The sequence below is a fragment of the Melospiza georgiana genome, chromosome 24 (genome assembly GCF_028018845.1).
Source record: "Melospiza georgiana isolate bMelGeo1 chromosome 24, bMelGeo1.pri, whole genome shotgun sequence".
Lineage (NCBI taxonomy): Eukaryota > Metazoa > Chordata > Aves > Passeriformes > Passerellidae > Melospiza > Melospiza georgiana.
Genome location: NC_080453.1, coordinates 8,567,140 through 8,590,687, shown reverse-complemented (window position 1 = coordinate 8,590,687; position 23,548 = coordinate 8,567,140). Strand labels below are relative to the sequence as shown.

At 54.0% G+C, this 23,548-nt stretch overlaps 1 protein-coding gene across 1 annotated transcript; it reads right to left on the bottom strand.

Annotated features, from left to right (window-relative positions):
- Positions 1-1,345: 1,345 nt before the first annotated feature.
- Positions 1,346-22,599, bottom strand: GRHL3 (grainyhead like transcription factor 3). Its single transcript, XM_058040330.1, has 16 exons — positions 22,583-22,599; positions 13,119-13,305; positions 12,375-12,436; positions 11,040-11,376; positions 10,674-10,753; positions 9,006-9,159; positions 8,361-8,472; positions 8,109-8,203; positions 6,274-6,432; positions 5,761-5,839; positions 5,376-5,509; positions 4,824-4,858; positions 4,019-4,107; positions 3,853-3,938; positions 2,917-2,981; positions 1,346-1,460 (listed from the first exon to the last, which is right to left on the bottom strand). Exons 1-16 carry the CDS (start codon positions 22,597-22,599, stop codon positions 1,346-1,348), a joined length of 1,806 nt encoding a protein of 601 aa, XP_057896313.1.
- Between the last annotated feature and the right edge of the window lie 949 nt (positions 22,600-23,548).

Here is a 23,548-nt window from a genome sequence, read left to right as displayed (position 1 = left end):
GGATTCCTGGCGGGACTGGTTTGAACTGGAGCTGAAACTCTGCTGCAGGAGGACTCACAGAATCAACACTGATTCAGAGCCATCCTGCTGAAGAAGGAGTTTGTGATCTGAAGGGAAGGAGTGCTGGAGAGATCCCAAAGGCTGATAAACCTGCAGCTTATCTGTGTTTCATCTCAGAGGCCATCCTCAAACAGTACTGAAGTAATCCAAAACTCACCAAGCTGACACATTCCAGCATTTCCAAATCCTCTTCCCAGGGCTCTTTCTTTCCTCCCCACTCACAGGCCTCAGGTACATCTTTAACACAGCCAGGAAAAGCAGAGGGTGAAGAAGAGGGAGGAGGAAAGGCCCTGGTTTTCATTGGTCAGAGGATTAATTAGAAAATGCAGGGCTCCCCTTGGCATCTGATGACCCAAATGGGAAGCAGCTTGAGGCAGTTTGAGCACAGGAGTGCAGGGACCCAGTCCCAGCTGGTGACACAGCTGGACACGGTGGCTGCAGAGGGGACAGACCTTGGCCAAAACCATCCTGGAGCCCTTTTGGTGCCTCTGGGGTCACCTCCCTGCCCTGGCTCCTGGCCAGCCCATCCCAACTCCAGAGCTGGGGGAAATGCTTCATTTTCAGTCCTTGAGCCTTTATTAGTACAGAATATCCAAAACAACACAACCAACAACACAGTTACAAAAGGAGTTCACAGAGAAATGTGAAGCAGCCTGTGTTTGAAATGCTCTGTGTCACATACTGAGTCCAGTATAAAACAATGCATATTTATACACATATAAAATACAAAAGGAACAACACAGAAATGTATAAACAGGGGTTGTGGTATTTACAGTCAGGGATGTGCAGGGAGGGTGTTCAGCAGGCAGTGTCCATTCAGCTGGGGCTGCAGCTGGGAGAGTCTCTGTGCCAGAGGGGAGCTCAGAGCTCAGAGCCAGGCTCTGCCCTGCTGGGAAAGCTCTGCAGGGGCTGTGGAGAGGCCAGGCCTGGGCTGGCATCACTCCCTGCCAGGGCCTGGGCTGCCATCACTCCCTGCCAGGGCCACCAGCTCTGCTCTCTGCCCAGGCCTGGCAGTGTCACCTCCTGTGCCCAGCTCTGAAACAGCAGCTCAGGCCCGCTGCCAGAAGGGAATCAAATATAATAATAAAAAATAATAATAATAATAATAATAATAAAGTCAACAGAGCCAAGTTCCACGTTCACAGGATGATGTCACAGCAGTCTGGCCCGGCCCCGGGGCCGTGGGGTTCAAGTCAAGGCAACGAGAGCGGGCACAGGGCTGAGCTCTGTGGGGTCACACGTGCCAGCTCGGAGAGAAGTGCCAGGAAGTGCTGCCTGCAGCTCTTTAGAGCTCTTTGAGGATGATCTGGAACTTGTTCTCTGCCTCTACCATGTCCAGCAGAAAGGCCATGTGGTTGCTGTAGTGCTGGATGATGTTGTTGTCCATGTTCACCAGGATCCTGCAGAGAAGGAGAATGGCTGGGTCAGATGCAGCACATTGAAAGCAGTTCAGCTTCCCCAGTCTGAGGGGCTCAGCCACTGTTAATGAATTAATTAAAGCCATGGCACAGGACAAGGGAAGATCCAGCACAGAACAGTCACCAGCCCTGGGAGCTCTGTCCTGGCACAGTCAGGAGTTCCAGGGGCTGCTGGCACTGGGGGTCTGGTCCTGCCCAATGCATCAGAATCCTCCTGGCTGCACCAGCCCCAGCAGCACCCCAAGCCCTGGCTCCAGCAGGGGCCCCACGGACTCTGTGGGTACCCAAAAGCTTCCCCAGCAGAGCTGGTCCCTCCCTCTGTGCCTGCCCCAGAGCAGGGAGCCACAGAAGTCACCTGTGCCCCTTGTGCTGAGCCACAAACAATGCCAGGGATGCTGATCAGGAATCAGCCCTGGATTGTTCCTCCAGACCAAACCTCAGCAAGATCCAGAATTGCTCATGATTGCTCCTGAGTCACCCTGGGACCGAGCTCATGTGCTGAGCTCACCCCTGTGGCAGGGCCATGGCTGGGGCAGGCCCTGCCCTGCTGCCAGGCCAGGCAGTCCCACTGAGCTGCACTGGCTCTCACCTGATGGAGATCTGCCCCTCAAGCTGTAATTACCAGGGAAGATTGTTTAGGGTGGAGCAATAGGATAAAATTACTGAAAATTAAATCTGGAGGAGCAGGAAGCTGGGCCTGACCCTGCCACCAGCCTGAGTGCAGCTATCTCCAATCTCCCACACTTCAGGAGTAGCTGCTGGCATGGGTCACATCCAGCCTTCATTAAACCAGGTGTCAAAATTATTTATTTAATCTAATTTCCAGGTGTGGCCTTTCCTTTTCATGAGATACCTCTTTGCTCCTCCTGCCTGGTTTCCCTCTCAGTCATCACCAAACACTCACCACTTATCAGATCAAGGCATGAACAAAGCCAAAGCCAAAGTGAGTGAGGTGGCCTCTCCCCTGAAGCCATCAGTGCTGCTCTTTTCCTTTGGGGAGAAAATTCCCATTTCTGGGGCTAAGGGATGAGCAGCATCAGCAGCAGGTGGAAGAATTCAGAGGCTCACTGTGGCCCACCCCTCACCCTGAGCCAGGGACATTCCAGCATTTTTTGGAGCAGCAAACACTGATCCCTCTCTGATAAGTTCTCCATAACCTCAGGCTTTCAGACTGAGACAAAGGATCCCCAAACAGTTCCACCTTCACCCAACTTCCTTTCCTTGGGAGACTTTACCCTCCAAACAAGTATAATACAAACAAGCATTATCCCAAATCTTTAAAGCCCAGAAAGATCTGAGTTTTATATGCTGCAAACAGCAGAGCCTGCCATGGCTCTACCTTTTATTATCTTGTTAAAATGCTCCTGGAGCCAATGGCAGGGGCTGGAGGGAACAGCTTTGGAGGCACATCAGAAAAGCAGATGAGAGATTAGCTTACCCTCTTTTGCACTTTTTGTAGACTTTGTAAATGCTTTCTTCAGGAAGCCCATATTTTTCTGAAATCTGTGAGAGAAAACATGGCAATTTCTCATACTTGTAAAGTGAAATTCCCATGATAAAAATCAAAGATACCAGCGAGCCAGTGTTCAGCAGCAAAGGATTCCCCCTCAGTTTTACTGCAGAGAACAAAACCATGACCTGAACATTCTGCTGGGCAAGCTCAGTTTTGGTTTGGGGTGGCAGGAGTTTTGGAGGTTTTTGCCAAGCATTTTCCATGAAGGTTTTTGACTCTCTGTGGTGAGGGATGGGGGAAGGAGAAGATGGCAAAGAATGCTCTGTGCTGACATTTTTCAAACGCCCTATTTTTAAAAGTTTGTAAAACCAACAGAGCTTCAAGTGCAGCCATAAAGCCACCCCAAATCTGGGAGGTTTATTGTTTGTTTCCTTCCCAGCAGTCTCCAGAGAGGGCTGGGTTATCAGAGATGCTGCTGATAACCATGACAGAAATATGTCCTTGTGCTCCTCAAACACAGCCAGGGAATTCCAGCACGAGGCCAGGGAGGGTTTCAGATCACACATGCCCAGCCTGGAGAATGGAAAAGGTGTTTGACAGTGGAAAATATGAATGTGCTGTCACAAGAGGAGACTTCCCTGAGGATCTGGATGGGGCAGGAGGTGTGATCCTCACTCTGCAGCACAACACAGCCACGCCAGGAGCTCTGGGGACAGCTCAGCTCCTGCTCCCACTTCCATTCCCATTCCAAGGGAGAGCAGGCAGGGGACATGAGCAGCCCATGTCCAGCTCCCTGTTCACCAGCCCCATCCCCTTTTAGCTGCAGTTTGTCCATTCCCAGGGGGTTGGGGACACTCCCAGGGGGTTGGGGACACTCCCAGGGGATTTGGGGACACTCCCAGGGGATTTGGGGACACTCACAGCTGTCCTGAGGCCCTGCAGGTCCGGGGTCTTCAACATGAGAGCATCAAACACCTCCTCGGCCTCCCTGCGCACGTAGAGCAGCACTGCAGGAGAACAGGGCCTGCTCAGGGGCTCTGCCAGGCTCCCAAAGCCCCGTGCTCAGGGGTTGGGGTTCCAGGGTTACCTCTCTGGGGATCCTCGTCCTTGCTGTGCTTTGGGGGCACCGCCTCAAAGTCGTCACCGAAGGAGGCCCCGCTCCGCTTGAGGGGCAGCCTGGGCAGGGACAGACACAAACACACTCAGGAGGGCACAGAGCAGGGACAAACACACCCAGGAGGGCACAGAGCAGGGACAAACACACTCAGGAGGGCACAGAGCAGGGACAAACACACTCAGGAGGGCTCAGAGCAGGGACAAACACACTCAGGAGGGCACAAACCCCTGCAGCTGCCCAGCCTCTGCCTGAACAGCCACTCACTCCCACAGCCAGCCAGCAATTAACTGTTGGTTTGTAATTACAGCAGCACGGGACAGCTCAGAGAGGGCCTGCAGAGGTTTGGGGTCACCAAACCAAAAATCCTCCTGCATCTCCTGTGGGGCACTGGAATCCCCACACAGAGGGCCCAGGCTGGGGGGGATTCTGCTTTTCAATTCTGATCCCACTTCATTCCAGATTATTCTCCAGCCTCTGGGTGTTTGAGCCCTTCAGTGCCAGTTGTGATGTTTTATTCTCCCTTTCAGACATTGTCTCCATGAGAACAGCAGGACAATCAGGGAGCAGCTCGTGTTGGAGTGACAGGGACAGAAATGTGTCCATGTTCCTGCAGCCCTGAGCCCCTGCCAGGACAAGGTTTAACTCATGTTCTGACTCTCAGGGCATCAGGGACACTCTGAGCTGAGTTATCCTGCCCTGGGGTATCCAACAGCCCTGACATTCCCAAAGGAACAGAGCAGTGGATGGATGGGAAATGCACACTGTGCATCCTCACCTGTTTGCAGAGTTGGGAACAGCAGGAGGGAGCACCTGGAATGCAAAGGAAATGGATCTGTGAGTGTGCACAGCATCACTGTGTGCTGGACAGGGTGGGGGAGGCAACTTGGGCACACTTTACACGTGATTTCCCTCCTCCTGACCCATCAGTTTTCCCACACAATTAAACCCAAACATCTGTTTCTTAGATTAAATGAAATTTGATGTAAAGAACTTCCCCAGATTCCCTGGTTTTGACAAACTGAGGCAGGGAACAATGAGGAGCTCTAAAGGCCACTGGACAGAGGACAGTGGGGGGACGTCCCACCCACACAGGCACTGAGATGGTCACATTTTGCTATAATTTATTTTCTACTGCTAGTTTTGCCCCCACTACAGTCCTGTGAAGGTGTGTAAAGCACAGGAACACCTGCAGAGATTCTCCCACCCTGCACTGCTGCATGGCCAGGCCCCCAGGACCGGAGTTCAGCTCAATCCCACAGAGCTGGGCTGGGGCTGGGGCTCGGGGGCTCAGCGCAGCCCGGAGGGGGAGCCAGGCCGGGGCACTCACCGAGCCACACCGCTGGGGGGCGGAGAAATGCACGTTGGGGATGAAGAGCACGGGCTGCGTCTCCAGGTCGCTCTCGGGCCGCAGGAAGGTGATCTCGTTCCCTCTGAAGCCAGAGAGCAAACAGCCTTTGAGACCTACAGACGGAGAGTCCAGTTCATCTCAGCCCCTCGCTCTGGAACGGGGGAGCTCCTGCCCAGGGACAGGACCTGCAGCAGCTCCAGGGCAGCCCAGAACCATCGCCAGGGGCTGGGGGTGCTCCTGAGGGGCTTTGGGAGGGGAGGGAGCCCAGCAAGGGCCTGAGGGCAGCAGGCCTGGGGACAGCCAGAGCCATGGAAGGGACAGCCAGGGCCAGGGATTTCAGCAGGGAGCACACACAAACGCTCACCATTGTTGTTGGAGTCCAGGCATTTTCCTTTCCTTCTGAACTGTTTCCTTTCATCATCCCTCATTTTCCTCTCTGCTCCCTGTGGGAAGATCCAGTGAAATTTAGGACAGTGACATTTCCAACGTTGATTCCATGGCCACCTCTGGGGTGTGACACATGGAGGTGAGGGCAGCCTTAACTCAGAAAAACCTCAGGGACCTTCCCCAGCCCAAGCCAAGACTCTCTGACACTCAGAAATTAGAAAAACAAAAATAAAATTTGCTTCTAAAAATGAAACACACAGGCAAGAATAGCTGTGAGAAATTTTTCCATGGGAAGATACCTGAGATTGGGGAAGAACCTCCAAGGAAACTCTCATCTCTTTTGATATTTAACAACTAGTAAAAAATAGAGTGAGCAATAGAGTTTATTGTGAGCACAGTCAGGGGTCTGGGCTGTTCTGGGCTCTCCCAGCCTCTCTGGTTTCACTCCTGGGGCCAGCTGTGTTTTGGGATGGAGGAAGAGGAGCTGTACCTTGTCACAGAAGATCTTGATCTGGCACACAGCCCTGTGCACCAGCTGGCTGCTGCCGCTGCCGCAGTCGTAGGTGTCGATCTGCAGGTTCAGGGGCACCCCCTTCACCCCCTTCTGGGAGGAGAAGTCTGTGCTCAGGCAGTTCACCCCGATGAACACCTGCAAACAGGGACAGCCTTGGTGCTGCTGGCAACCTCCCCAAAAGGGGCCAAAGCAGCTGCTGAGGCTCCTCAGCCCTCCCAGGGCAGCTGGATTCCACCTGAGCCTCTCCCCCACAGCTATTGCAGCTCTTTAACTCAGCCTCTCCCCTCCCCAAATCCTGCCTGGGGATGTTCTTGCTGATATTTCTGATCTCTCATTTGAAAGGGACCCTCAGACAGCAAAGCCCTGCAGGAAGGGAGGAGGGCAAGGCTGCAGCCTCAGGAATTGCCCAGCAGTGCTGCCTAAATAAATATTCATCCCACACTGGGCTCTTTTATCACCAGGAGGGAGTTCACTCCAGGGGGAACTCTGGAAGAAAAGCTGAGCACAGCTCGAATCCAAATCATATCTCCAAGCTGCCAATTCACTGGTGTGACCCTGGAATTCCCCTGGACCCTGGGGACAGATTTGCAGGTGGAGAAGCTCCCAGAGCTCCCCCAGCTGAGGATTTCAGCCCTGACACCCAATGTCAGCTCCAGTCAGTTCTTAGGAAAGAAAACCTCTTCACTGGGGGATAAAGTTTAATTGGAGAGAGCAGTAACAGGTGCCATGGCCAACCCAAATACCCAAATACCCAAATACCTGAGCCCTCCTGTTCCAGCCCCTGAGCCCTCCTGCCTCACTCCCACTCTCTGAGTCTCACCTCTCCCTGCCCCAGGCCAGTGAGTGAGCAGAGTTTCTGCTAAGAGTTAAATCCAGTTTTGCTGAGATGCCCCCAGGGCTTGCCACATACCTGACATATTTCCATTTCTGACAGCTCTGCCTTGAAGACATTTGTTAACCTCTTGGGTTGTAAAAGACCCAGGTTGCCTTTGGGCTTATTGAGATCCCAAAGCCAGGCAGGGTTTTCCCAAGCTTCAGAGACCTGGGCTATTTATGCTTTTCTTTTATTTCCTTGGTTACTTCATCTGTTTTTCAATCCCCACTAGATACAAAGCGTTAATGAAAGGTCTGAGCTGAAGAGGCAGAGCTGCAAAGGCTTTGCTGTAATGAACTTTGCTGATTTTAAGGTGAAAAGGGATCTGTGAGCTGCCTGCCTCCATCCCACAGAAGGGTGGTCAGTCTGTCTGCACCACCCTGGGGTGGTCAGTCTGTCTGCACCACCCTGGGGTGGTCAGTCTGTCTGCACCACCCTGGGGTGGTCAGTCTGTCTGCATCCCCCTGGGGTGGTCAGTCTGTCTGCATCCCCCTGGGGTGGTCAGTCTGTCTGCATCCCCCTGGGGTGGTCAGTCTGTCTGCATCACCCTGGGGTGGTCAGTCTGTCTGCATCACCCTGGGGTGGTCAGTCTGTCTGCATCCCCCTGCTGCCAAGGGGGCTCTTTGTTCCCTCAGCTGGGACTTATTCAAACAGGCTGCAGGTACACGTGAGCAGAGCCCTGAATTGCTGCAAAACCTTTTCTTCAGAGTTATCCATCAGCACTAAGAAAACATCCCCGAGCCAGGCTGGGTGTACCCAGAGTGTTTGTTGGCTCATGGCAGTGCTGGAGCACTCTGAGCACGGTGTCCTGCTGTCCTGCCAGGCAAACACTGCAGTGGCTCTGCCTCCCCCTGAGCTCTGGGCAGGGCTGGGCTCTCAGGAGGGAGCTGCAGCTTTGCTGAGGACCATTCCCAGCTCCCTGCAGGGCAGTTTGTACCTTGGCTTCCTCGTGGATGTTCCACACGAAGGACAGGGCGTTGTAGGCCAGCTCCTCGATGTTCTGCACCGTGTTGAAGTTCTCCTTGCAGTCAGCTGCAAGGAGGGGAGAGCAGTTAGCTCTGGGGCTGAAACTGGTGACATCAAGGGGCCTGCCAGCCCCAAATCCTGCCCTGGCTGACCCCCAGAGCCAGAGAGGCCCTGAAGAGGAGGCAGAAGCTGCCCAGCCCCCAGGTGTGGCAGCCCCTCGTACCCACGTCGATGACTCTCTGCTTGGCCGTGGGCTGCCGGGAGTGCCAGTGCTTCCAGAACTTCAGCTGCTCCGTGGGGATCTTCTCATTGTCAAACACAATCATCACCACGCTCTGCAACACAGCCAGCACAGCCAGCTCAGAGCAGAGCAGTGATCGGTGTCCCCCTGACCAGCACAGAACAGATCAGTGCCCCCTGAGCAGCACAGAGCAGTGGTCAGTGTCCCCCTGAGCAGCACAGAACAGATCAGTGCCCCCTGACCCAGAACAGAGCAGTGATCAGTGCCCCCTGAGCAGCACAGAACAGATCAGTGCCCCCTGACCAGCACAGAACAGATCAGTGCCCCCTGAGCAGCACAGCCAGCTCAGCACAGGGCTCAGCAGTGATCAGTGCCCTCCTGCACGGCCCCCACAGGCCCTTTGTGCACCCCCGAGCTCCTGTGACAGGTTCCAGCTGCCAGGGAGGCTCTGCAGGGCAGCACAGGATTATCCTGGGGGACTGAATCCACCCCATTCACCCCTTTAAGCCAACATGAGCCACAAAGCCATTCCTGCTCACGTTCAGCTCCGTTCCCAGGCCAGAGGAGCTGCTGGATGTCCCATTCCAGAGCTGTCAGCAGAGCTGTCAGCCTGTCTGTGCCTCTTACCTTCACTTTATTTGAGGACAAGTGCAAACATTTGCTGTCTCCAGCTGTCCGCAGTGTGATGGGGTAGAACTGTCCTTTGTTGAGGTAGGCCATGGGAGAGTCCCCAGATTTGATGTGAATGGCTTTGGGTGACCCCAGCGTGTATTCAAAGTCACTTGGATGGAACAAAGAGAGAAGGATGAATAAGCACACGCTGCTGTTTCACTGCAAAAGCAAAACAGAGCCCCAGGAGCCTCCACCCCACGGGTTACAGGCTCCAGTTTCTGCTCCATTCCCCAGCTCACACACCCTGACACAGCACAGCACATTCTGATCCTCCCCAACACCCTGGGGAGCAGCACTGCCCCAACAGCCTCATTTTACCCCCAGCTTTGGCTTAAAAACCCCTGGATGTGACTGCAGCCAGTGTTTGTGTGTGGATGGCAACAGAACCATTGCTCAACCAGCAGCCTGCAGCAAAACACACAAAAATGGGGACCTGGGAAGGGACTTTTACAACATCTAACTCAGGTTCCTGGCTCCAAATCCATCCCCATAACTGGAGAGCCAGGAGGACTCTCCCTTAGTGGCCCTGTAGAAGAAGGACCTGCAGGACACCAACACCTGCTTGGCTGTGCAGAGCTGGGCTCAGATCCCAGCTCACACCCTCACTGTGGTGGGCACCAACTTTAATCTGTACAGAAAAGCTTTGTGGTGGCACACAGAGAAGGTGTCACTGCTGGCAATGGAAATTGAAAGAAGAGCCTGAATTCAGCAGCTCTCAGGCCTTCACCAGCAGCTGAGCACTGAAACCATGAGGCCACAGCTGGTTTCTGCTGGGAGGGATCTGTGCAAGCCACCACCTGCACAGGAGCCTTCACTCAGACCCTTCAAGTGCCCTGTTTAGTCACCAACCCATCTTCTTCCTGCTCCACCTCCTGTGATGCCATCTCTGAAGATGGGCTTGGCAGCTCCTCTTATCTGCAGCCAGGAGAGCCAGAGGAGTTCAGTGCACAAATAAACAGTGAGCAGGAGCCTCTGCTGTCTGTGTGAACATCCCCACGTCTGACAGCTGACTCACCCAGTCAGCTGACTCAGGAGCAAATAAAAAGTGGGAGGTGAAATAATGTTACCTGCTGGGAGGTTTGATTTGGTATCTGGAGCAGCAAAGCTCAGCCTGGCAGAGGGGTGGAAAGGAGGAAGAAATCCCTCTCATGTTTTAGGAATGAGAGGCAGTGGCACCCTCTAAAATCAAGGCTGACTAACAGTGCTAAGTGAGAACCCAAACCTTAGATTAGGGGAGGCTGATGATCACCCTCCTGCCCTGGCAGCCTCCTTTCCCTGTCATTTACCCCACTCCCAGTGGCCTGTGGGGACACGGTGCAGCCACCTGGTCCCTCTGTGTCACCAGGCCAGCAGGAAGGGGCTGTCACCCTGGGATGGGACAGCAGCTGGCCCTGCACTGGCCCAGTCTGGGGGCAGAGCAATCCCAGCTTTGGTCCAAAAGCTCACGGGGCAGCCCCTTGCTCCAAAAACACCAGGGAGACACAACTGTGTGTGCACAAGCACAGGATCTGTCATTTGTACTGCTCACTGCCAAGGCTGGACTGGGGACAGGAAAGGGATGCAGTCCTTCCCCAGGAAAGAGCCAAGAGTTCCTGGAATCCCAAAGCCCTGGCCTGCTGGTACCTCTTCACTCCATCTGAGGGGTAACTCTCGGGGCAGGGTGGCTCTGGCTGGGGTTTGAGGATGTCACTGAAGAGCAATGTCTGCAGACAAGAGCAAACACAAACCAAGAGTCAAACCTCTCATGGCTTTGGGCATTCACCTCCCCCAGACACCACAACAGACCTCCAAAATGAACATAAACCCCAGAAATGCCCCAGCACCAGCCCAGTGCCCCCAGAGCCCAGCCTGAGCTCCAAAATGAACATAAACCCCAGAAATGCCCCAGGACCAGCCCAGTGCCCCCAGAGCACAGCCTGAGCTCCAAAATGAACATAAACCCCAGAAATGCCCCAGGACCAGCCCAGTGCCCCCAGAGCCCAGCCTGACCTCCTGGGGGTCCTCCTTGAAGGTGCTGTCGGGCTGCCAGCGCTGCTGGGCCGGGGCCATGGGCAGGCTCTCAAACAGGGAGTTCAGGGAGCTGCTGTCATACACGTCCCCAGGGGCCACCAGGAAGTTGTCTGGGGTGGGTTCCAGCTTGCTGGTGCCTGGAGGGAGCAGGGCTGCCTTGTGAGGAGCAGGGACACCCTCGAGACTCAGCCCGTTCTTCTTGGGGGGCTCGCAGAACTCCTGGCTCATGGAGACGTTTTCTGACAGCAGCTTCATGAGATGGGCTGAGCCATCGAAGGAGGGCAGCTCAGGCTCATAGTCCATCCCGTGGCAGTGCCTGCTGGAGACAGTCCTGGCTCAGGGCAGGGCACAGAGGGCACCCCCAGCTCGCTGGCACTGCCAGCAGGGTCTGCCTGTGCTGCTGGCCTGGCTGCCTGCTGACCCCGAGTCAGTGCCTGGGAGCCCTGACAGCCCCTGGGGATCTCCAGCCACAGCTCTCAGGGCAGGCAGCAGAGCCAGAGGTGCTCAGCAGATCAGGGATGAGCACAGGGAGTCAGGGAATCTGGTCTGGATGTGGTTTGGGGCTGCACATCCACTGCTCCTTCATTTCAGAGCAGCAGGGGTGATAACAAAGGTGATGCTCTGTGGGCTGTCCATCACAAGTCTTTTTATGGCTCATCAATGCTCAAAGTTGATTTTTTAATGCCCTTTTTTAAGGAAAAACAATTATTGTACAAATTCACAAACTCCAGCAACTTAGGAAGCAAAAACTAAAAGCAGCTCAGTTTACTTCTGAAGGGGTGAAGTATCACTGGAGGTTCATTCTGTCAAGTGGTTCAAAACTGACAGTGCCAAAGTACAGCACCCAGGGAGGGGAACTGAACTCACAGTGGCAAATGAGGCATTAATTTAATAGTCAATTATCTGAAAACCTCAAAGGACAAATGGGAGTCACTGGAGGAGAATCCTGGGAGAGTGGAACAGAAACTCTCAGGGAATGAACCAGGATTTGGCCATTCAGTGCTCAATCCTTCTGCCCTTTGCAATTGTCACAAAATAGCAACTAAAGGCAATTTCTGCTGCTGCAAATCAGCAGAACCCCTGTGAGCACAGCCAGACAGATGCTCAGCTGTGTAAATGGGTGTAGCTCCATTTATCCCTGCTTGGGACCTGGCCTAAAGAATTTTAATGTGTGTCTCAGGGTTAATGAGCTGCACTGTTGCTGGTAATAACACCGTGCTTTGATGTCTATTTTCTGCAAGCTCAGAGCCCATCCTGCACTACAGCAGCTGCAGCAGAGTGAGGCAGCCCCAGAGAGCAGGAACTGAAGCCAACCTCTTTGCCAGGTCATTGCGTGCCACCATCCCAGCTGGCAGGATCCTCTTCTCCTTGGGCACCTGGGACAGGGCACAGCAGAGTTTGGTTAGGGCAGGATTTTGGTAAAGGGAAACAGAGCAGAGTTAGCCCTGGCTACGAAAACCCCATGAGAAGAACAAACAGCAGAGCTGGGCTCTGCCCCGGGCTCCCAAATAACCCTGGACAACCACAGCAGCTTCTCTGGGCAGGACCTCCAAAGCCCCCAAGTGAGTGGGGACACCATTGCTATTGCTTCCAGTCAGAGCCCATTGCTCAAAGCTGCTTCCTCCAGCAGCACTGGGAGAACAGAACTGGTGGGGTCTGCAAGGCTGCTCCAGCCCAACAGCCCTCAAAGCCCCCATGGATAAAAATCCAGACTCAAGGCACTGGGTTCAGCTTTTCCACATGCTCTGGATTCCCTCCAAGTGCTGGGTTGTGCCTCAGTTTACCTTCGGGGATACCAGTGTGGTGTTGGATAAACAACTGGGGGGGCTCAGGAGATGGGGGGGCTCAGTAGAGGGGTCCCCTGCTAAGGTGGTGCATGTTTTACACATATTCTGCACCTCTTTTACCCCAGTTTTACCCCAGTTTTACCCCAGTTTTACCCCAAGTTTTACCCCAGTTTTACCCCGGTTTTGCCCCAGTTTTACCCCAAGTTTTACCCCAGTTTTGCCCCAGTTCTACCCCAGTTTTGCCCCAGTTCTGCCAGCCCAGGGCACCCACCATGTAGTAGTCGTAGAGCAGGCTGAGGGCGGCCACGCTGTCGTCGTCCCCGTTCACCCTCATCATGGCCTTGGTGGCTGCAGTCAGGGGGTTCTCCAGGTAGGTTTTCCAGGCCTCATCCTCGCTGGTGTAGGGGAATTTCTGGAAGCTCATGGTGTCATTCTTCATCAGGCGCACGGATCTGAAACTGGGGGGAGCGGGAATGAGGAAGGAGCTTTTCCCACAGAGCTTTCCATGGACACAGGAAGGGCTTCCCCAGGGCTCTGTGGGATCAGGAGGGATCTTCCCCTGGTGCTGAACTCCCTTGGGAGCCTTTGGGGTCAGCTCCTCTGCTGCTGCAGCTGGGCACAAATCCCAAATCCAGGCCAGAGCTCCCCTGGCAGCTGCTCCCTGTCCTGCCCAGGGAGGCCAAACCCCCTCAGCCCCACGGCCCTGTGCCAGGTGCTGGGCACTAACAGGGAGCAGGGAACAATTTTCCCTTGGATGTGGAGCTCCAGGCCAGCACAGCCCCAGTCAGACACAGGCACTCAGTGCCCAGAGGAAACCAAAGCTCATTGTTTCCCTTTGCTGCAGTCCATGGTTTGAAATTATTTTTTCCCAGTTATTTGTAGGTGATTTTACTCAGAGGGAAGCAGACAGGCAGATCACAACCCCCTCCCTTCCACTAAAGAATTCCTGACTGAGGTGAGGCTCGTGGGACTACGTGAGAAGCAACACACCAAAATAAGGCCCTGCCTGTCCTCACTTCTGGCACTTTCTCCAGGCCTCTCCATCTTATGTTAATAAACTGTCAGACACTGAATTGCCCAAACATCGGTCATCTTTCCCTTTCCTCCAGCAAGCCCTGCCAGCAGTGCCTCTGTGCATTCCCTGGGAGGTTGGAATCATGGAATCCTGGAATTGTTTGCGTTGGAAAAGCCCCCAAAAATCATTGAGTCCAACCTTTGAGGGAATCCCAGCACATCCACAGAGGCTGAGCCTGCTCAGCACTGCTCCTGTCACACCTTCCTGTGACAGTGACCTTCCTGTCACCACCCCTGCCCACACCATTCACCATCAAATAACACCTCCATGGACAGAAATTCCCTTTTCCTCAAAGTCCAGGGAGGGCAAGACTGGGTTTTATTAGAAGAAAGGTTTTTAAAACCTCTTTAAATCTCCAAATTTGCCAGGAGCTGACTGGAATTGAACCAGGACATCACCTGATGTTTGTTCATGGAAAGGCAAAGGAAACTTCAGGAGTTACAGCAAAGAATGCTGCAGTTTAATGGCATTTCTATAAGGAATATGTTGTTTCATTAAGACATTCCATGTGTTTATAATAAGTCCTGGTGGAGATTTTTAAGTGAATCATTCAGAGAACAATCATTCCTCCTGGGAGGAACCTGGCATCCCTGAAGCTCCCATGGAGCAGATTCACCTTAAACCGTGCAGGGACAGCTTGGGGTGCTCCAGGCTCGGCCTCCCGAGCTCAGCTTGGCTCAGGCTCCTGCTCTGGTGCCTCCCCTGCCCAACAAACAAATGCCAGCACGGAATCCCTCTGCAGGTCAGGAGTTACCGCTGCTTGTTTCCATGAGGCCGCCGGGGGCTGTTCGTGCTGTCCCTGAGCCTTCCCCTCAGCAATCCTCTGCTCTCCCCGCACCCGAGCTCGGGAGGCTCCCGGGGCTCCGTGCCCGGCGGGGCAGGGCCGGGCAGGGCTGGCACCGCTCCCGGGCATAGCGGGCCCGCTCTCAGCCCCGCAGCGCCGGGGCCGTTTCGTTGTCTTGGCGCTTCTCACGCAGCCTTCCTCCCTCCTCCTCCTCCTCCTGCTCCTGCTCCCGCCGCCTCCCGGGGCCCGGCAGTGACTCAGGCTCGGCTCCGGCCCGGGCAGGACCCGCAGCTCCCCGATCCTCCCCAGGGACAGCGGCACCGACCTGGGAACCGGCAGGGATCAACACACGGGGCAGGATGGGGCAACAAAGCCCTCGGGAGCTTAAAAACACCCATATATTACCTGGGAGATTCATCCTCCCTCAGCTAAAGCATTCCTTGTGTGAGTATTCCCTTCTGCCCCTCACCTCTGCTGGGAGAAACCTGGAAAAGGCACCCAGGGCCACCCAGGGCCACCTGCACTGCCACAGCCTGGAGAGGGCAAAGGAAAAGGGTCCTGAGCTGGAGAGAGCCCAGCGTGGGCACGCAGAGCCCCTGGTGCTCCTGAGCAGTGGGACAGCAGAGCTCAGGACAGCAGGACAGCAGGACACACAGCTGGGAGGGGCTCAGAACCCACAGGGGCCTGGAGAGGCACAGCAGCTGCTCCATGCACTGGGAACTGCCCTGGGTGACAGGAATTGCACCTTGATCCCACCTTGCTCCCATTCCAGAGTCCCTGGGATCCCTGTGAGTGGAGCCCCTCAGAACCCACCCTGCAGGAACTGAGGGGGCACCCACCCCATCCACCCATCCTGGGACCAGCCCTGCTCTGACCCTGCTCCCAAAGGCCACCACAGCTCCCCAGTGCCTGAGGTGATCTGAGATAAGCAGGTGTGTGACAAATCCAAGGCACCTTCCTGACATCAGCACCTACAGGACACACAGATCCCATCAGCAGCCTCTGTGAGGCACAGCTGCAGGGAGAGACTCAAATCCAGATCCAAACACAGCAGCAAAGTCACCCAAATCCAGAGCCAAACACAGCTGAACTTTACTTTGCTCCTGCCTGTGATGCCCCTGCACGTGGCCAGGCCCCGTTTGCCCGTTCCAAGCTCCCTGGTGTGTTTGGCAAGGCCAGAGCTCCTCTCCAGGCCCGGGAAACACAACCCTGGGAGCAGCAGCACCTCCCTGCCCTGTGCACACCGGAGCCGGGGCCATGTGCACTGCAGGGTTTGGGGCAGGGAGCATTTGTTTGTGTCCAAACACTTGGGATGTGACACACGGTGATCCCAGCCCCTCTCCCGCTCCAGCCCAGCCCATCTCTGTTTCCCCAATTTCTCCTGGTGATGGATAAACACTCAGGGCCATGCTGGAAAGGAGAACGTGCCCAAAGGGTCCAGCTGGGGCAGGAAAGAGCCCTTGAACTCCTCCTGCCTCTGTGGTGGCTGTGGTGGGAGCTTTGGTGCCTTTGTTCTCTCCTCTGCACCTGACTGAGCCCAGGCTGACCCTGGCCCTGCAGAGCAGATCCCACCGAGCCCCTGGAGAGCAGCAAACACAGCACAGAGCCCCAGCCCCGAGGAGCTCAGGGGTGCCCAGGCAGCTCCTTGGGGGCTCCACCAGCTCTGGGCTTGGGCAGTGCCCTCTCCTCCCTCCTGGAACGACCCTGGAGCTGCCCAGGTCAGGAGTTCAGGGCAGGATCAGCAGTGCCCTGCACAGGGCAGGGATTGTGGCCTGCAAAGCCCTGTCAGGGGGGACAGAATCCCACCAAGGCCCTCAGTGCTGAGGCCAAAGCTCTCAGCTGAGCTGGGATTTTGGAATTCCTGTGCAGGTTTAATAAACAAGCACACCTGAACACAAAGTGACAGCACAGGCTGCAGTGAGGGCACTGTCACCAGCCCACTCACACAGCCAGGCAAAAATCCAAACAGAGACAGAACCAGGAAAAAAAACAACACAGAAAGAAACACAACAAACAGACTAAGGATGGAAAACACGGCTGGGGTGCCAAGCACAACACAGTGTCACCCACAGCAGCTCTGTCCCCTGGCCCTGACCTGCTCTGCCCACGGGACATTTCCTGGGATATTTTCTCTGGCAGCTGGAGAACAATGTGGGCTCTGTCCCTGCCTTTGTGCAGGGGCATTTCAGCAGCCCCAGCCCAGGGCTAGCTCAGCTCAGGCACCTGAGCCTTCCCAGCAGTTCTGTTTTGGGGTGTCCTGAGTTTCAGGGGTATCTGACCCCAAAGGGAGACACAAAACCAGGCCCTGAGCACCTGCTCCCACTTCTGGAATATTGCTGAAAACTCCACTCTCATTCCTGTTCTCATTGTGGACAGACACAGACACTTTATGTACAGTTATTCTGGACACAAACCCCACTGAGGCTCTCAGTGCCTCGTCCACCAAAAGGAACATTTCACAGGTAATTTTTGTATATTCTCCAACTCCTACAGCCATGACTTTTAAATAAAATGAAATTTTAAAACATCATGTTTTTACAAGATGTGGATTTAAAACCCCCCAGTGGCAGCCATAATACACAAACTTGTGCACTATAATTTGTTTCTTTTTTACTGCTTTTCAGATAATGTGGATTTTTAAGCCAGCAATCGGCTATTATGGGTTGTCTGTGCTGAGAACAAAGCCCAGCTTTACTCAGGGGTCTCTGCTTCCCTCAGCACATCCTGCCAGAGGCTGCAGCAGGGTCACCCTGGGGGTGTCACAGCTTTCCAAGGAGGAGAGATTGGGGGTTTCAGCCTCTCAGCTCTGTGCTCAGTCCCAGCACAGGGCTCCCCCCAGCCAGGGCTGTGCTGATCCCTCCCCTGCCTGGCTGCACGCCTGGCACGGGGCCGGTGCCCTGCTCACGGTGCCAGAGGTGGATCCTGTTGCCCAAGAGGCTCCAGGAAGCCGTGCCAGGGCAGGACACTTGACAGGAGCCTCACATGGAGCTCCCTGCCCTGCCCAGCAGCTGCAGGGGCACAGCCAGGCTGGGCTCCCCCTGTCCCTCCCCGTCCTGCAGGGATTTTCTCCTGAGCAATCCCAGCTCCGAGGTGCAGCGTGTCCCTGCTCTGGGACAGTGTCCTGGGAGCACAGGAGCTGCAGCTTCTCCTTGGCTGCTCCACACAAAACCCAACCCCAGCACAGGGAGCTTCACACAAGGGCTCTGCCAAACAAACCTGATCCAGGTTCCAGGTTCTGCCAAACAAATCTGACTGACCCCATAACATCAGACATTTCTGCAGAGCTCAGGGTGCCCAGGCGGGGCATGGCAGGAACAGGAGGGGGCAGAGCAGGGGTTCAGGGGCAGTGCCAGCCCTGGGGCTCTCAGCACTCGGGTGTGATCAGGCTGGGACAGGGATGGGGCTGGAGCAGCCTCCCCCCACAGCCAGAGCAGCACTGACACCTAAAGGGACAAGAAATGAACCCTCAGAACTTGCAGTGGTTTGGGTTGGAAGGGACTGCCCAGGCCATGGCAGGGACACCTCGCACTGTCCCTGCCCAGCCTGGCCCTGGGCACTGCCAGGGATCCAGGGGCAGCCCCAGCTGCTCTGGGCACCTGTGCCAGGGAGGAATTTCCTCCCCATATCCCATCTAACCCCAATCTCTTCCCTATTTCTGAGCCTCCAAGCCCTGGGAACCTGGCTGTGAGCAATGGCATACAATCATATGTTCAATAATGAGTTCCACTCATTTTTTATCATTTTTATCATTACCATTTTTCAGCTGTTGCCCTTTTCCTCCTCACACAACTCCAGGATTCCCGTCCCTGCCAATCAGCTGATCCCAAGGGCTGGCAGGTGCAATCCAGGTACAAGTGCATTTTTGGATGTTACACTGATCAACAGTTCAAACCAGAGCAGATCCTCCTCCAGGAACTCTTTATTCTCCAAATTTCCCTGGAACCATTCCCATGGACCAATCAGCCCCAAATGTGACCCAAAGCATCAAAGCAGAGATACTGAGCAAATGTTGATTCACTCCTGCTTTGAGTCTGGAGTTTATTCAGAGGGCTTTTACTCCTTTGTTGGGAATTGCATAGCAGTTATTTGATTGTTGTTTCTTTAATTTACAAATCTCTTTTTCTCTTTACATAACTTAAAAAAAAAAAAAAAAAGAATCCGAGCCAGCCTCCCTTGCTCCAGCACGGTTATCCCTTGTGTGCTTTGCTGCCAGGATTTTATAAAAGGGCTTTAACTTTTCATTCACCAGGAGCATAACTCAAGTTTTAATAACACACCTTATGCATGACAAAAATTTGCTTCTGGCGATCATGGTTTCGACCACAAAACCACAACTGGGAGTAACTCCTGGTTAACTCCTTCCAGCCCACGCAGGCAGAGTTAGACACAGGTTCCGTTTAGAAGACTATGGAAATCAGCAGTTAGAATATTTTAGAATAGGCAAAACATCTCCCCCTCCCATGCCCTGCTGCTCCCTTCCAGTCCTCTCTGGGAATTTTAAATCCCAAAAGGGGAGGTGGGAAGGGACCACGCAGGCCGTGGCATTTTGAGCGTGGGAATGGAGATATCAGAGCTCCTGCACATCTGGGCAGCTGTGCCCGGCTCGCTCCGGGGCTGCTCCCTGGCCATTACCCCAAATCCGCAGCTCCTCGGAGCCCCTCGGCTCCCGCAGGGCCTTGGGCAGCCTCTGCTCAGCTCCTGCCCCGCTGACACCTCCTGCCCTGGCAGCAAACGGGGCTGAGCCTTTCCCTGCTCCTCTGGCGCTGCGGAACTCCCATTGCCTGGAATGCCCATTGCCAGGGATTCCCATTGCCAGGGATTCCCACTGCCAGGAATTCCCATTGCCAGGAATTCCCATTCCCAAAGAATTGCCACTGCCAGGAATTCCCACTGCCAGGAACTCCCATTGCCTGGAATGCCCATTGCCAGGGATTCCCATTGCCAGGGATTCCCACTGCCGAGAATTCCCATTGCCAAAGAATTCCCATTGCCTGGAATTCCCATTGCCTGGAACTCCCATTGCCTGGAATTCCTACGGCCTGGAATTCCCATTGCCAGGAATTCCCATTCCCAAAGAATTGCCACTGACAGGAATTCCCACTGCCAGGAACTCCCATTGCCAGGGATTCCCACTGCCAGGAATTCCCATTCCCAAAGAATTGCCATTGCCTGGAATTCCCATTGCCTGGAATTCCCACTGCCTGGAATTCCCACTGCCTGGAATTCCCACTGCCAGGGATTCCCATTGCCTGGAATTCCCACTGCCAGGAATTCCCATTGCCTGGAACTCCCATTGCCTGGAATTCCCACTGCCTGGAATTCCCATTGCCTGGAATTCTCACTGCCATGAATTCCCACTCCCAATGAATTCCCTTTCCCAAGGAATTCTCACTGCCATGAATTCCCATTCCCAAGGAATTCCCATTGCCAAGGAATTGCCATTCCCAAGGAATTCCCATCCCCTGGAATTCCCACTCCCAATGAATTCCCATTCCCTGGAATTCCCATTGCCAAGGAATTGCCATTCCCAAGGAATTCCCATCCCCTGGAATTCCCACTCCCAATGAATTCCCATTGCCTGGAATTCCCATTGCCAGGAATTCCCACTGCCTGGAATTGCCATTCCCAAAGAATTCCCACTGCCAGGAATTCCCATTCCCTGGAATTCTCACTGCCATGAATTCCCACTCCCAATGAATTCCCATTGCCAAGGAATTCTCACTGCCATGAATTCCCATTGCCAAGGAATTCCCATTGCCAAGGAATTCCCATTGCCAAGGAATTCCCATTGCCTGGAATTCTCACTGCCATGAATTCCCATTGCCAAGGAATTCCCTGCAGAGCTTTGGGCGAGCATCCATCTCCAGCCCGAAATGTCCCCCCGGCCTCTGTTCTGCTGCCGCCGCTGCAGCCCCGCTGAAGTGAAGCGGAATTTCCCGAGATGCCGGAGCCTCCCCAAGGGTGGTTTGTGGCAAGGGCTCGCCCGGAGCAGCCCCGGGGCTCTCCCCCGGCCCGCAGGCTCAGGGTTAACAGCGCTGGCAGGGCAGAGGCAGCAGCCGTGTAATTCCGGCCCTAATTAGCGATAAATCCATCAATCGCACGCTCCGCGCCTCCCCGCTGCCAGACACGGCCTCAAACACAAAAAGCGCCGGTTCTGAATGACCCAAAAACTTCCGAAAGCGAAAATTGCAGTGACAGATTCTCGATCGATCCGAGCAGATCGATCCCACGATTTACATAAAATAATAATTACTGCCGTGCCTTTGCAGGGTTCTTAATTAGGAGGAGATGGGCTGACACAGCAGCTCTGGTAAACACACTCGGGCGTGCGGCTTCCTCCAAAAAAACACCTTCAGAGCACCAGATCCTTACACAGACAGATGTAATTTCTATTTCTCGATAAATATTTTACAGACAAATCCTTCACGCAGGGTTCTGGACTGGGCTGGCGTTCAGCAGCATTCTGCCAGCCTGACACTTGTTGGCCTTTATTTATTTCAGAGGTGCGAGGCACGAGGTGCTGGGCTGATACCATCAGCATCCAGAACTCCAAAATATATCAGAGGTGCCAAAATTAGAAACCAGGGTTATACAGGATCGATAGGCGTTAAAAGCTTTTTCTTATTTAAAAGAATAAATTATTTTATAGGGTCGTCGTGTGAATAAATTTACTTAACAAAAAAACCAAAACAAACAACAAAAAACACCCAAAAACCAAACCCCAAAACAAACAAAAAACCCAAAGAAAGAAAAAAAACCCCGTGCACCCAAACAAACAAAAAAAAATCATAAAGCCCTCAACAAAAACAACAACAAAAAAAAAGACACACAACAATCCCCACCCCTAGAAACTAGAGACTGGTAAATACTTTGGAAAGTATTTTGTCAAATAAATAAAGTTAAACCAGATTGCTGCAGCTGCTGTTAGATTTTGTTGGACAGAGGCAGAGCAGATTCCCTTTAGACATAAACCCCATGTGTCAATTTTAGCCGGGGATAAAAAACTAACCAGGATCGTGGTTTTTAACAAGTCCCAAGTGAAAAGGAGTGATTGATTCTGAGGAGTGATTCCTCCCCAGAGCAGCACCAGCGACAGAAAATCAGGAAAATGCTCCCATCCCGTTCTTTCCTGCTTTACCAACAGCTGGGCAGGCAGAGGAGCAGCCCAGGAATCCCCTCCAGCCCCGGTGGCCAGAAAAGGGGAGAAGGGAAAAAGCTGAACTCACTGGGCATTGAGGCAGAGGGGAGAAGGAACTGCAGCTCATGGGGCATTTCCCCAAAGCAGAGAAGGGAAAGGGCTCACACTTATCCAGTTCATGGGGGATTTCACCAAAGCAGAGAAGGGGAAAGGGCTCACACTTATCCAGCTCATGGGGCATTTCCCCAAAGCAGAGAAGGGAAAGGGCTCACATTTATCCAGTTCATGGGGGATTTCACCAAAGCAGGAGAAGGGAAAAGGGCTCCACATACTGCAGCTCATTGAGAATTTCCCCAAAGCAGAAAGGCTCACACTTATCCAGCTCACTGGGCATTGAGGCAGAGGAGAAGGGATAAAGGCTCACACTTCACCTCCTTAGGAATTTCCCCAAATCAGGAGAAGGGGTAAAGGCTCACACTTCAGCTCCTTAGGAATTTCCCCAAATCAGGAGAAGGGATAAAGGCTCACACTTCACCCCATTAGGAATTTCCCCCAAACAGGAGAAGGGATAAAGGCTCACACTTCAGCCCATTAGGAATTTCCCCAAATCAGGAGAAGGGATAAAGGCTCACACTTCAGCTCCTTAGGAATTTCCCCCGAACAGGAGAGGGGATAAAGGCTCACACTTCAGCCCATTAGGAATTTCCCCAAATCAGAAGGGATAAAGGCTTCACTTACTCCAGCTCATTGGACATCGCCGCGGTGAGTCTCAGCAGCGCTGCTCGGTGCTGCTCACAGACATTCCCTGCCAGGTGTTTGATTTATGGCAGCGCTCGCACAGGTGGGGCGGCCGTGCCGGGATTGGCTGCCGGGACAGGTGCCCTGGGACAGGTACACCCAGACAGGTGCAGTGTAACCCTGTCCCTGCCGGCCGCCAGGGAAAAGCCCCCGGGGAGAGCAGAAAGGGGCGGGACCGGGGATTCATCTCGGGGATAATCATGAGTTTCAGGTCGGTGCATGGGTTCCATGCCTGCCGTGCCAAGGAGCTGTCATTCCTACGGAGCTGGGGGCTGGTTCGTCCTTTGCTGTTTCTTTATATATAAATACACTCAAAATACATGTGTTTGTAAAGGAATGAATTAGGGAAGGAGAAAGTTTCCTCTCATCCCTCCGTGGTAGTTGTACTGACAGGAAAATCCTTTCCTGCCTCTCCTCACCTTCTCTCAGCCGCTCACTCCAGAACCACGAGGAGATTTTTTTCCTCCCTCTTAAAAAAATGAACCTTAACCCCCCTAACTTTAGGTACCAAGTCATTCCCTAAATCTCCTGGCTCAGGGAGCCCTTGCAGTGCACGGGGTCTGTCAGGAGCAGGGCTGAGCTGTGGGATAACCTTTGGGGGCTTTGGGAAGGGGCTGCAGGAATCCCACCCAGGCAACACCTCTGCAGCAACTCCCCTGCACCCGGGGAAAAGGTTTGTGCAATAGAACAAAACTCATCAGGGATTCAAGCCCTCTTGCGGGATGGTTTCTGTCATCCGTGTTGCAACGAGGAGCAGAGGATGGGCTCAGCCGTGACTCACGGTGACTGGATTTGGAAGGCAGCAGAGGATTTTGCCAGGCAAGTTGACACAAGCCTTAAAACAAAGGGAAAAAGAAAAGCTTCCACCCCTCGTTCTCACCCCCCCATCGTGTCTCACTCCTGCCT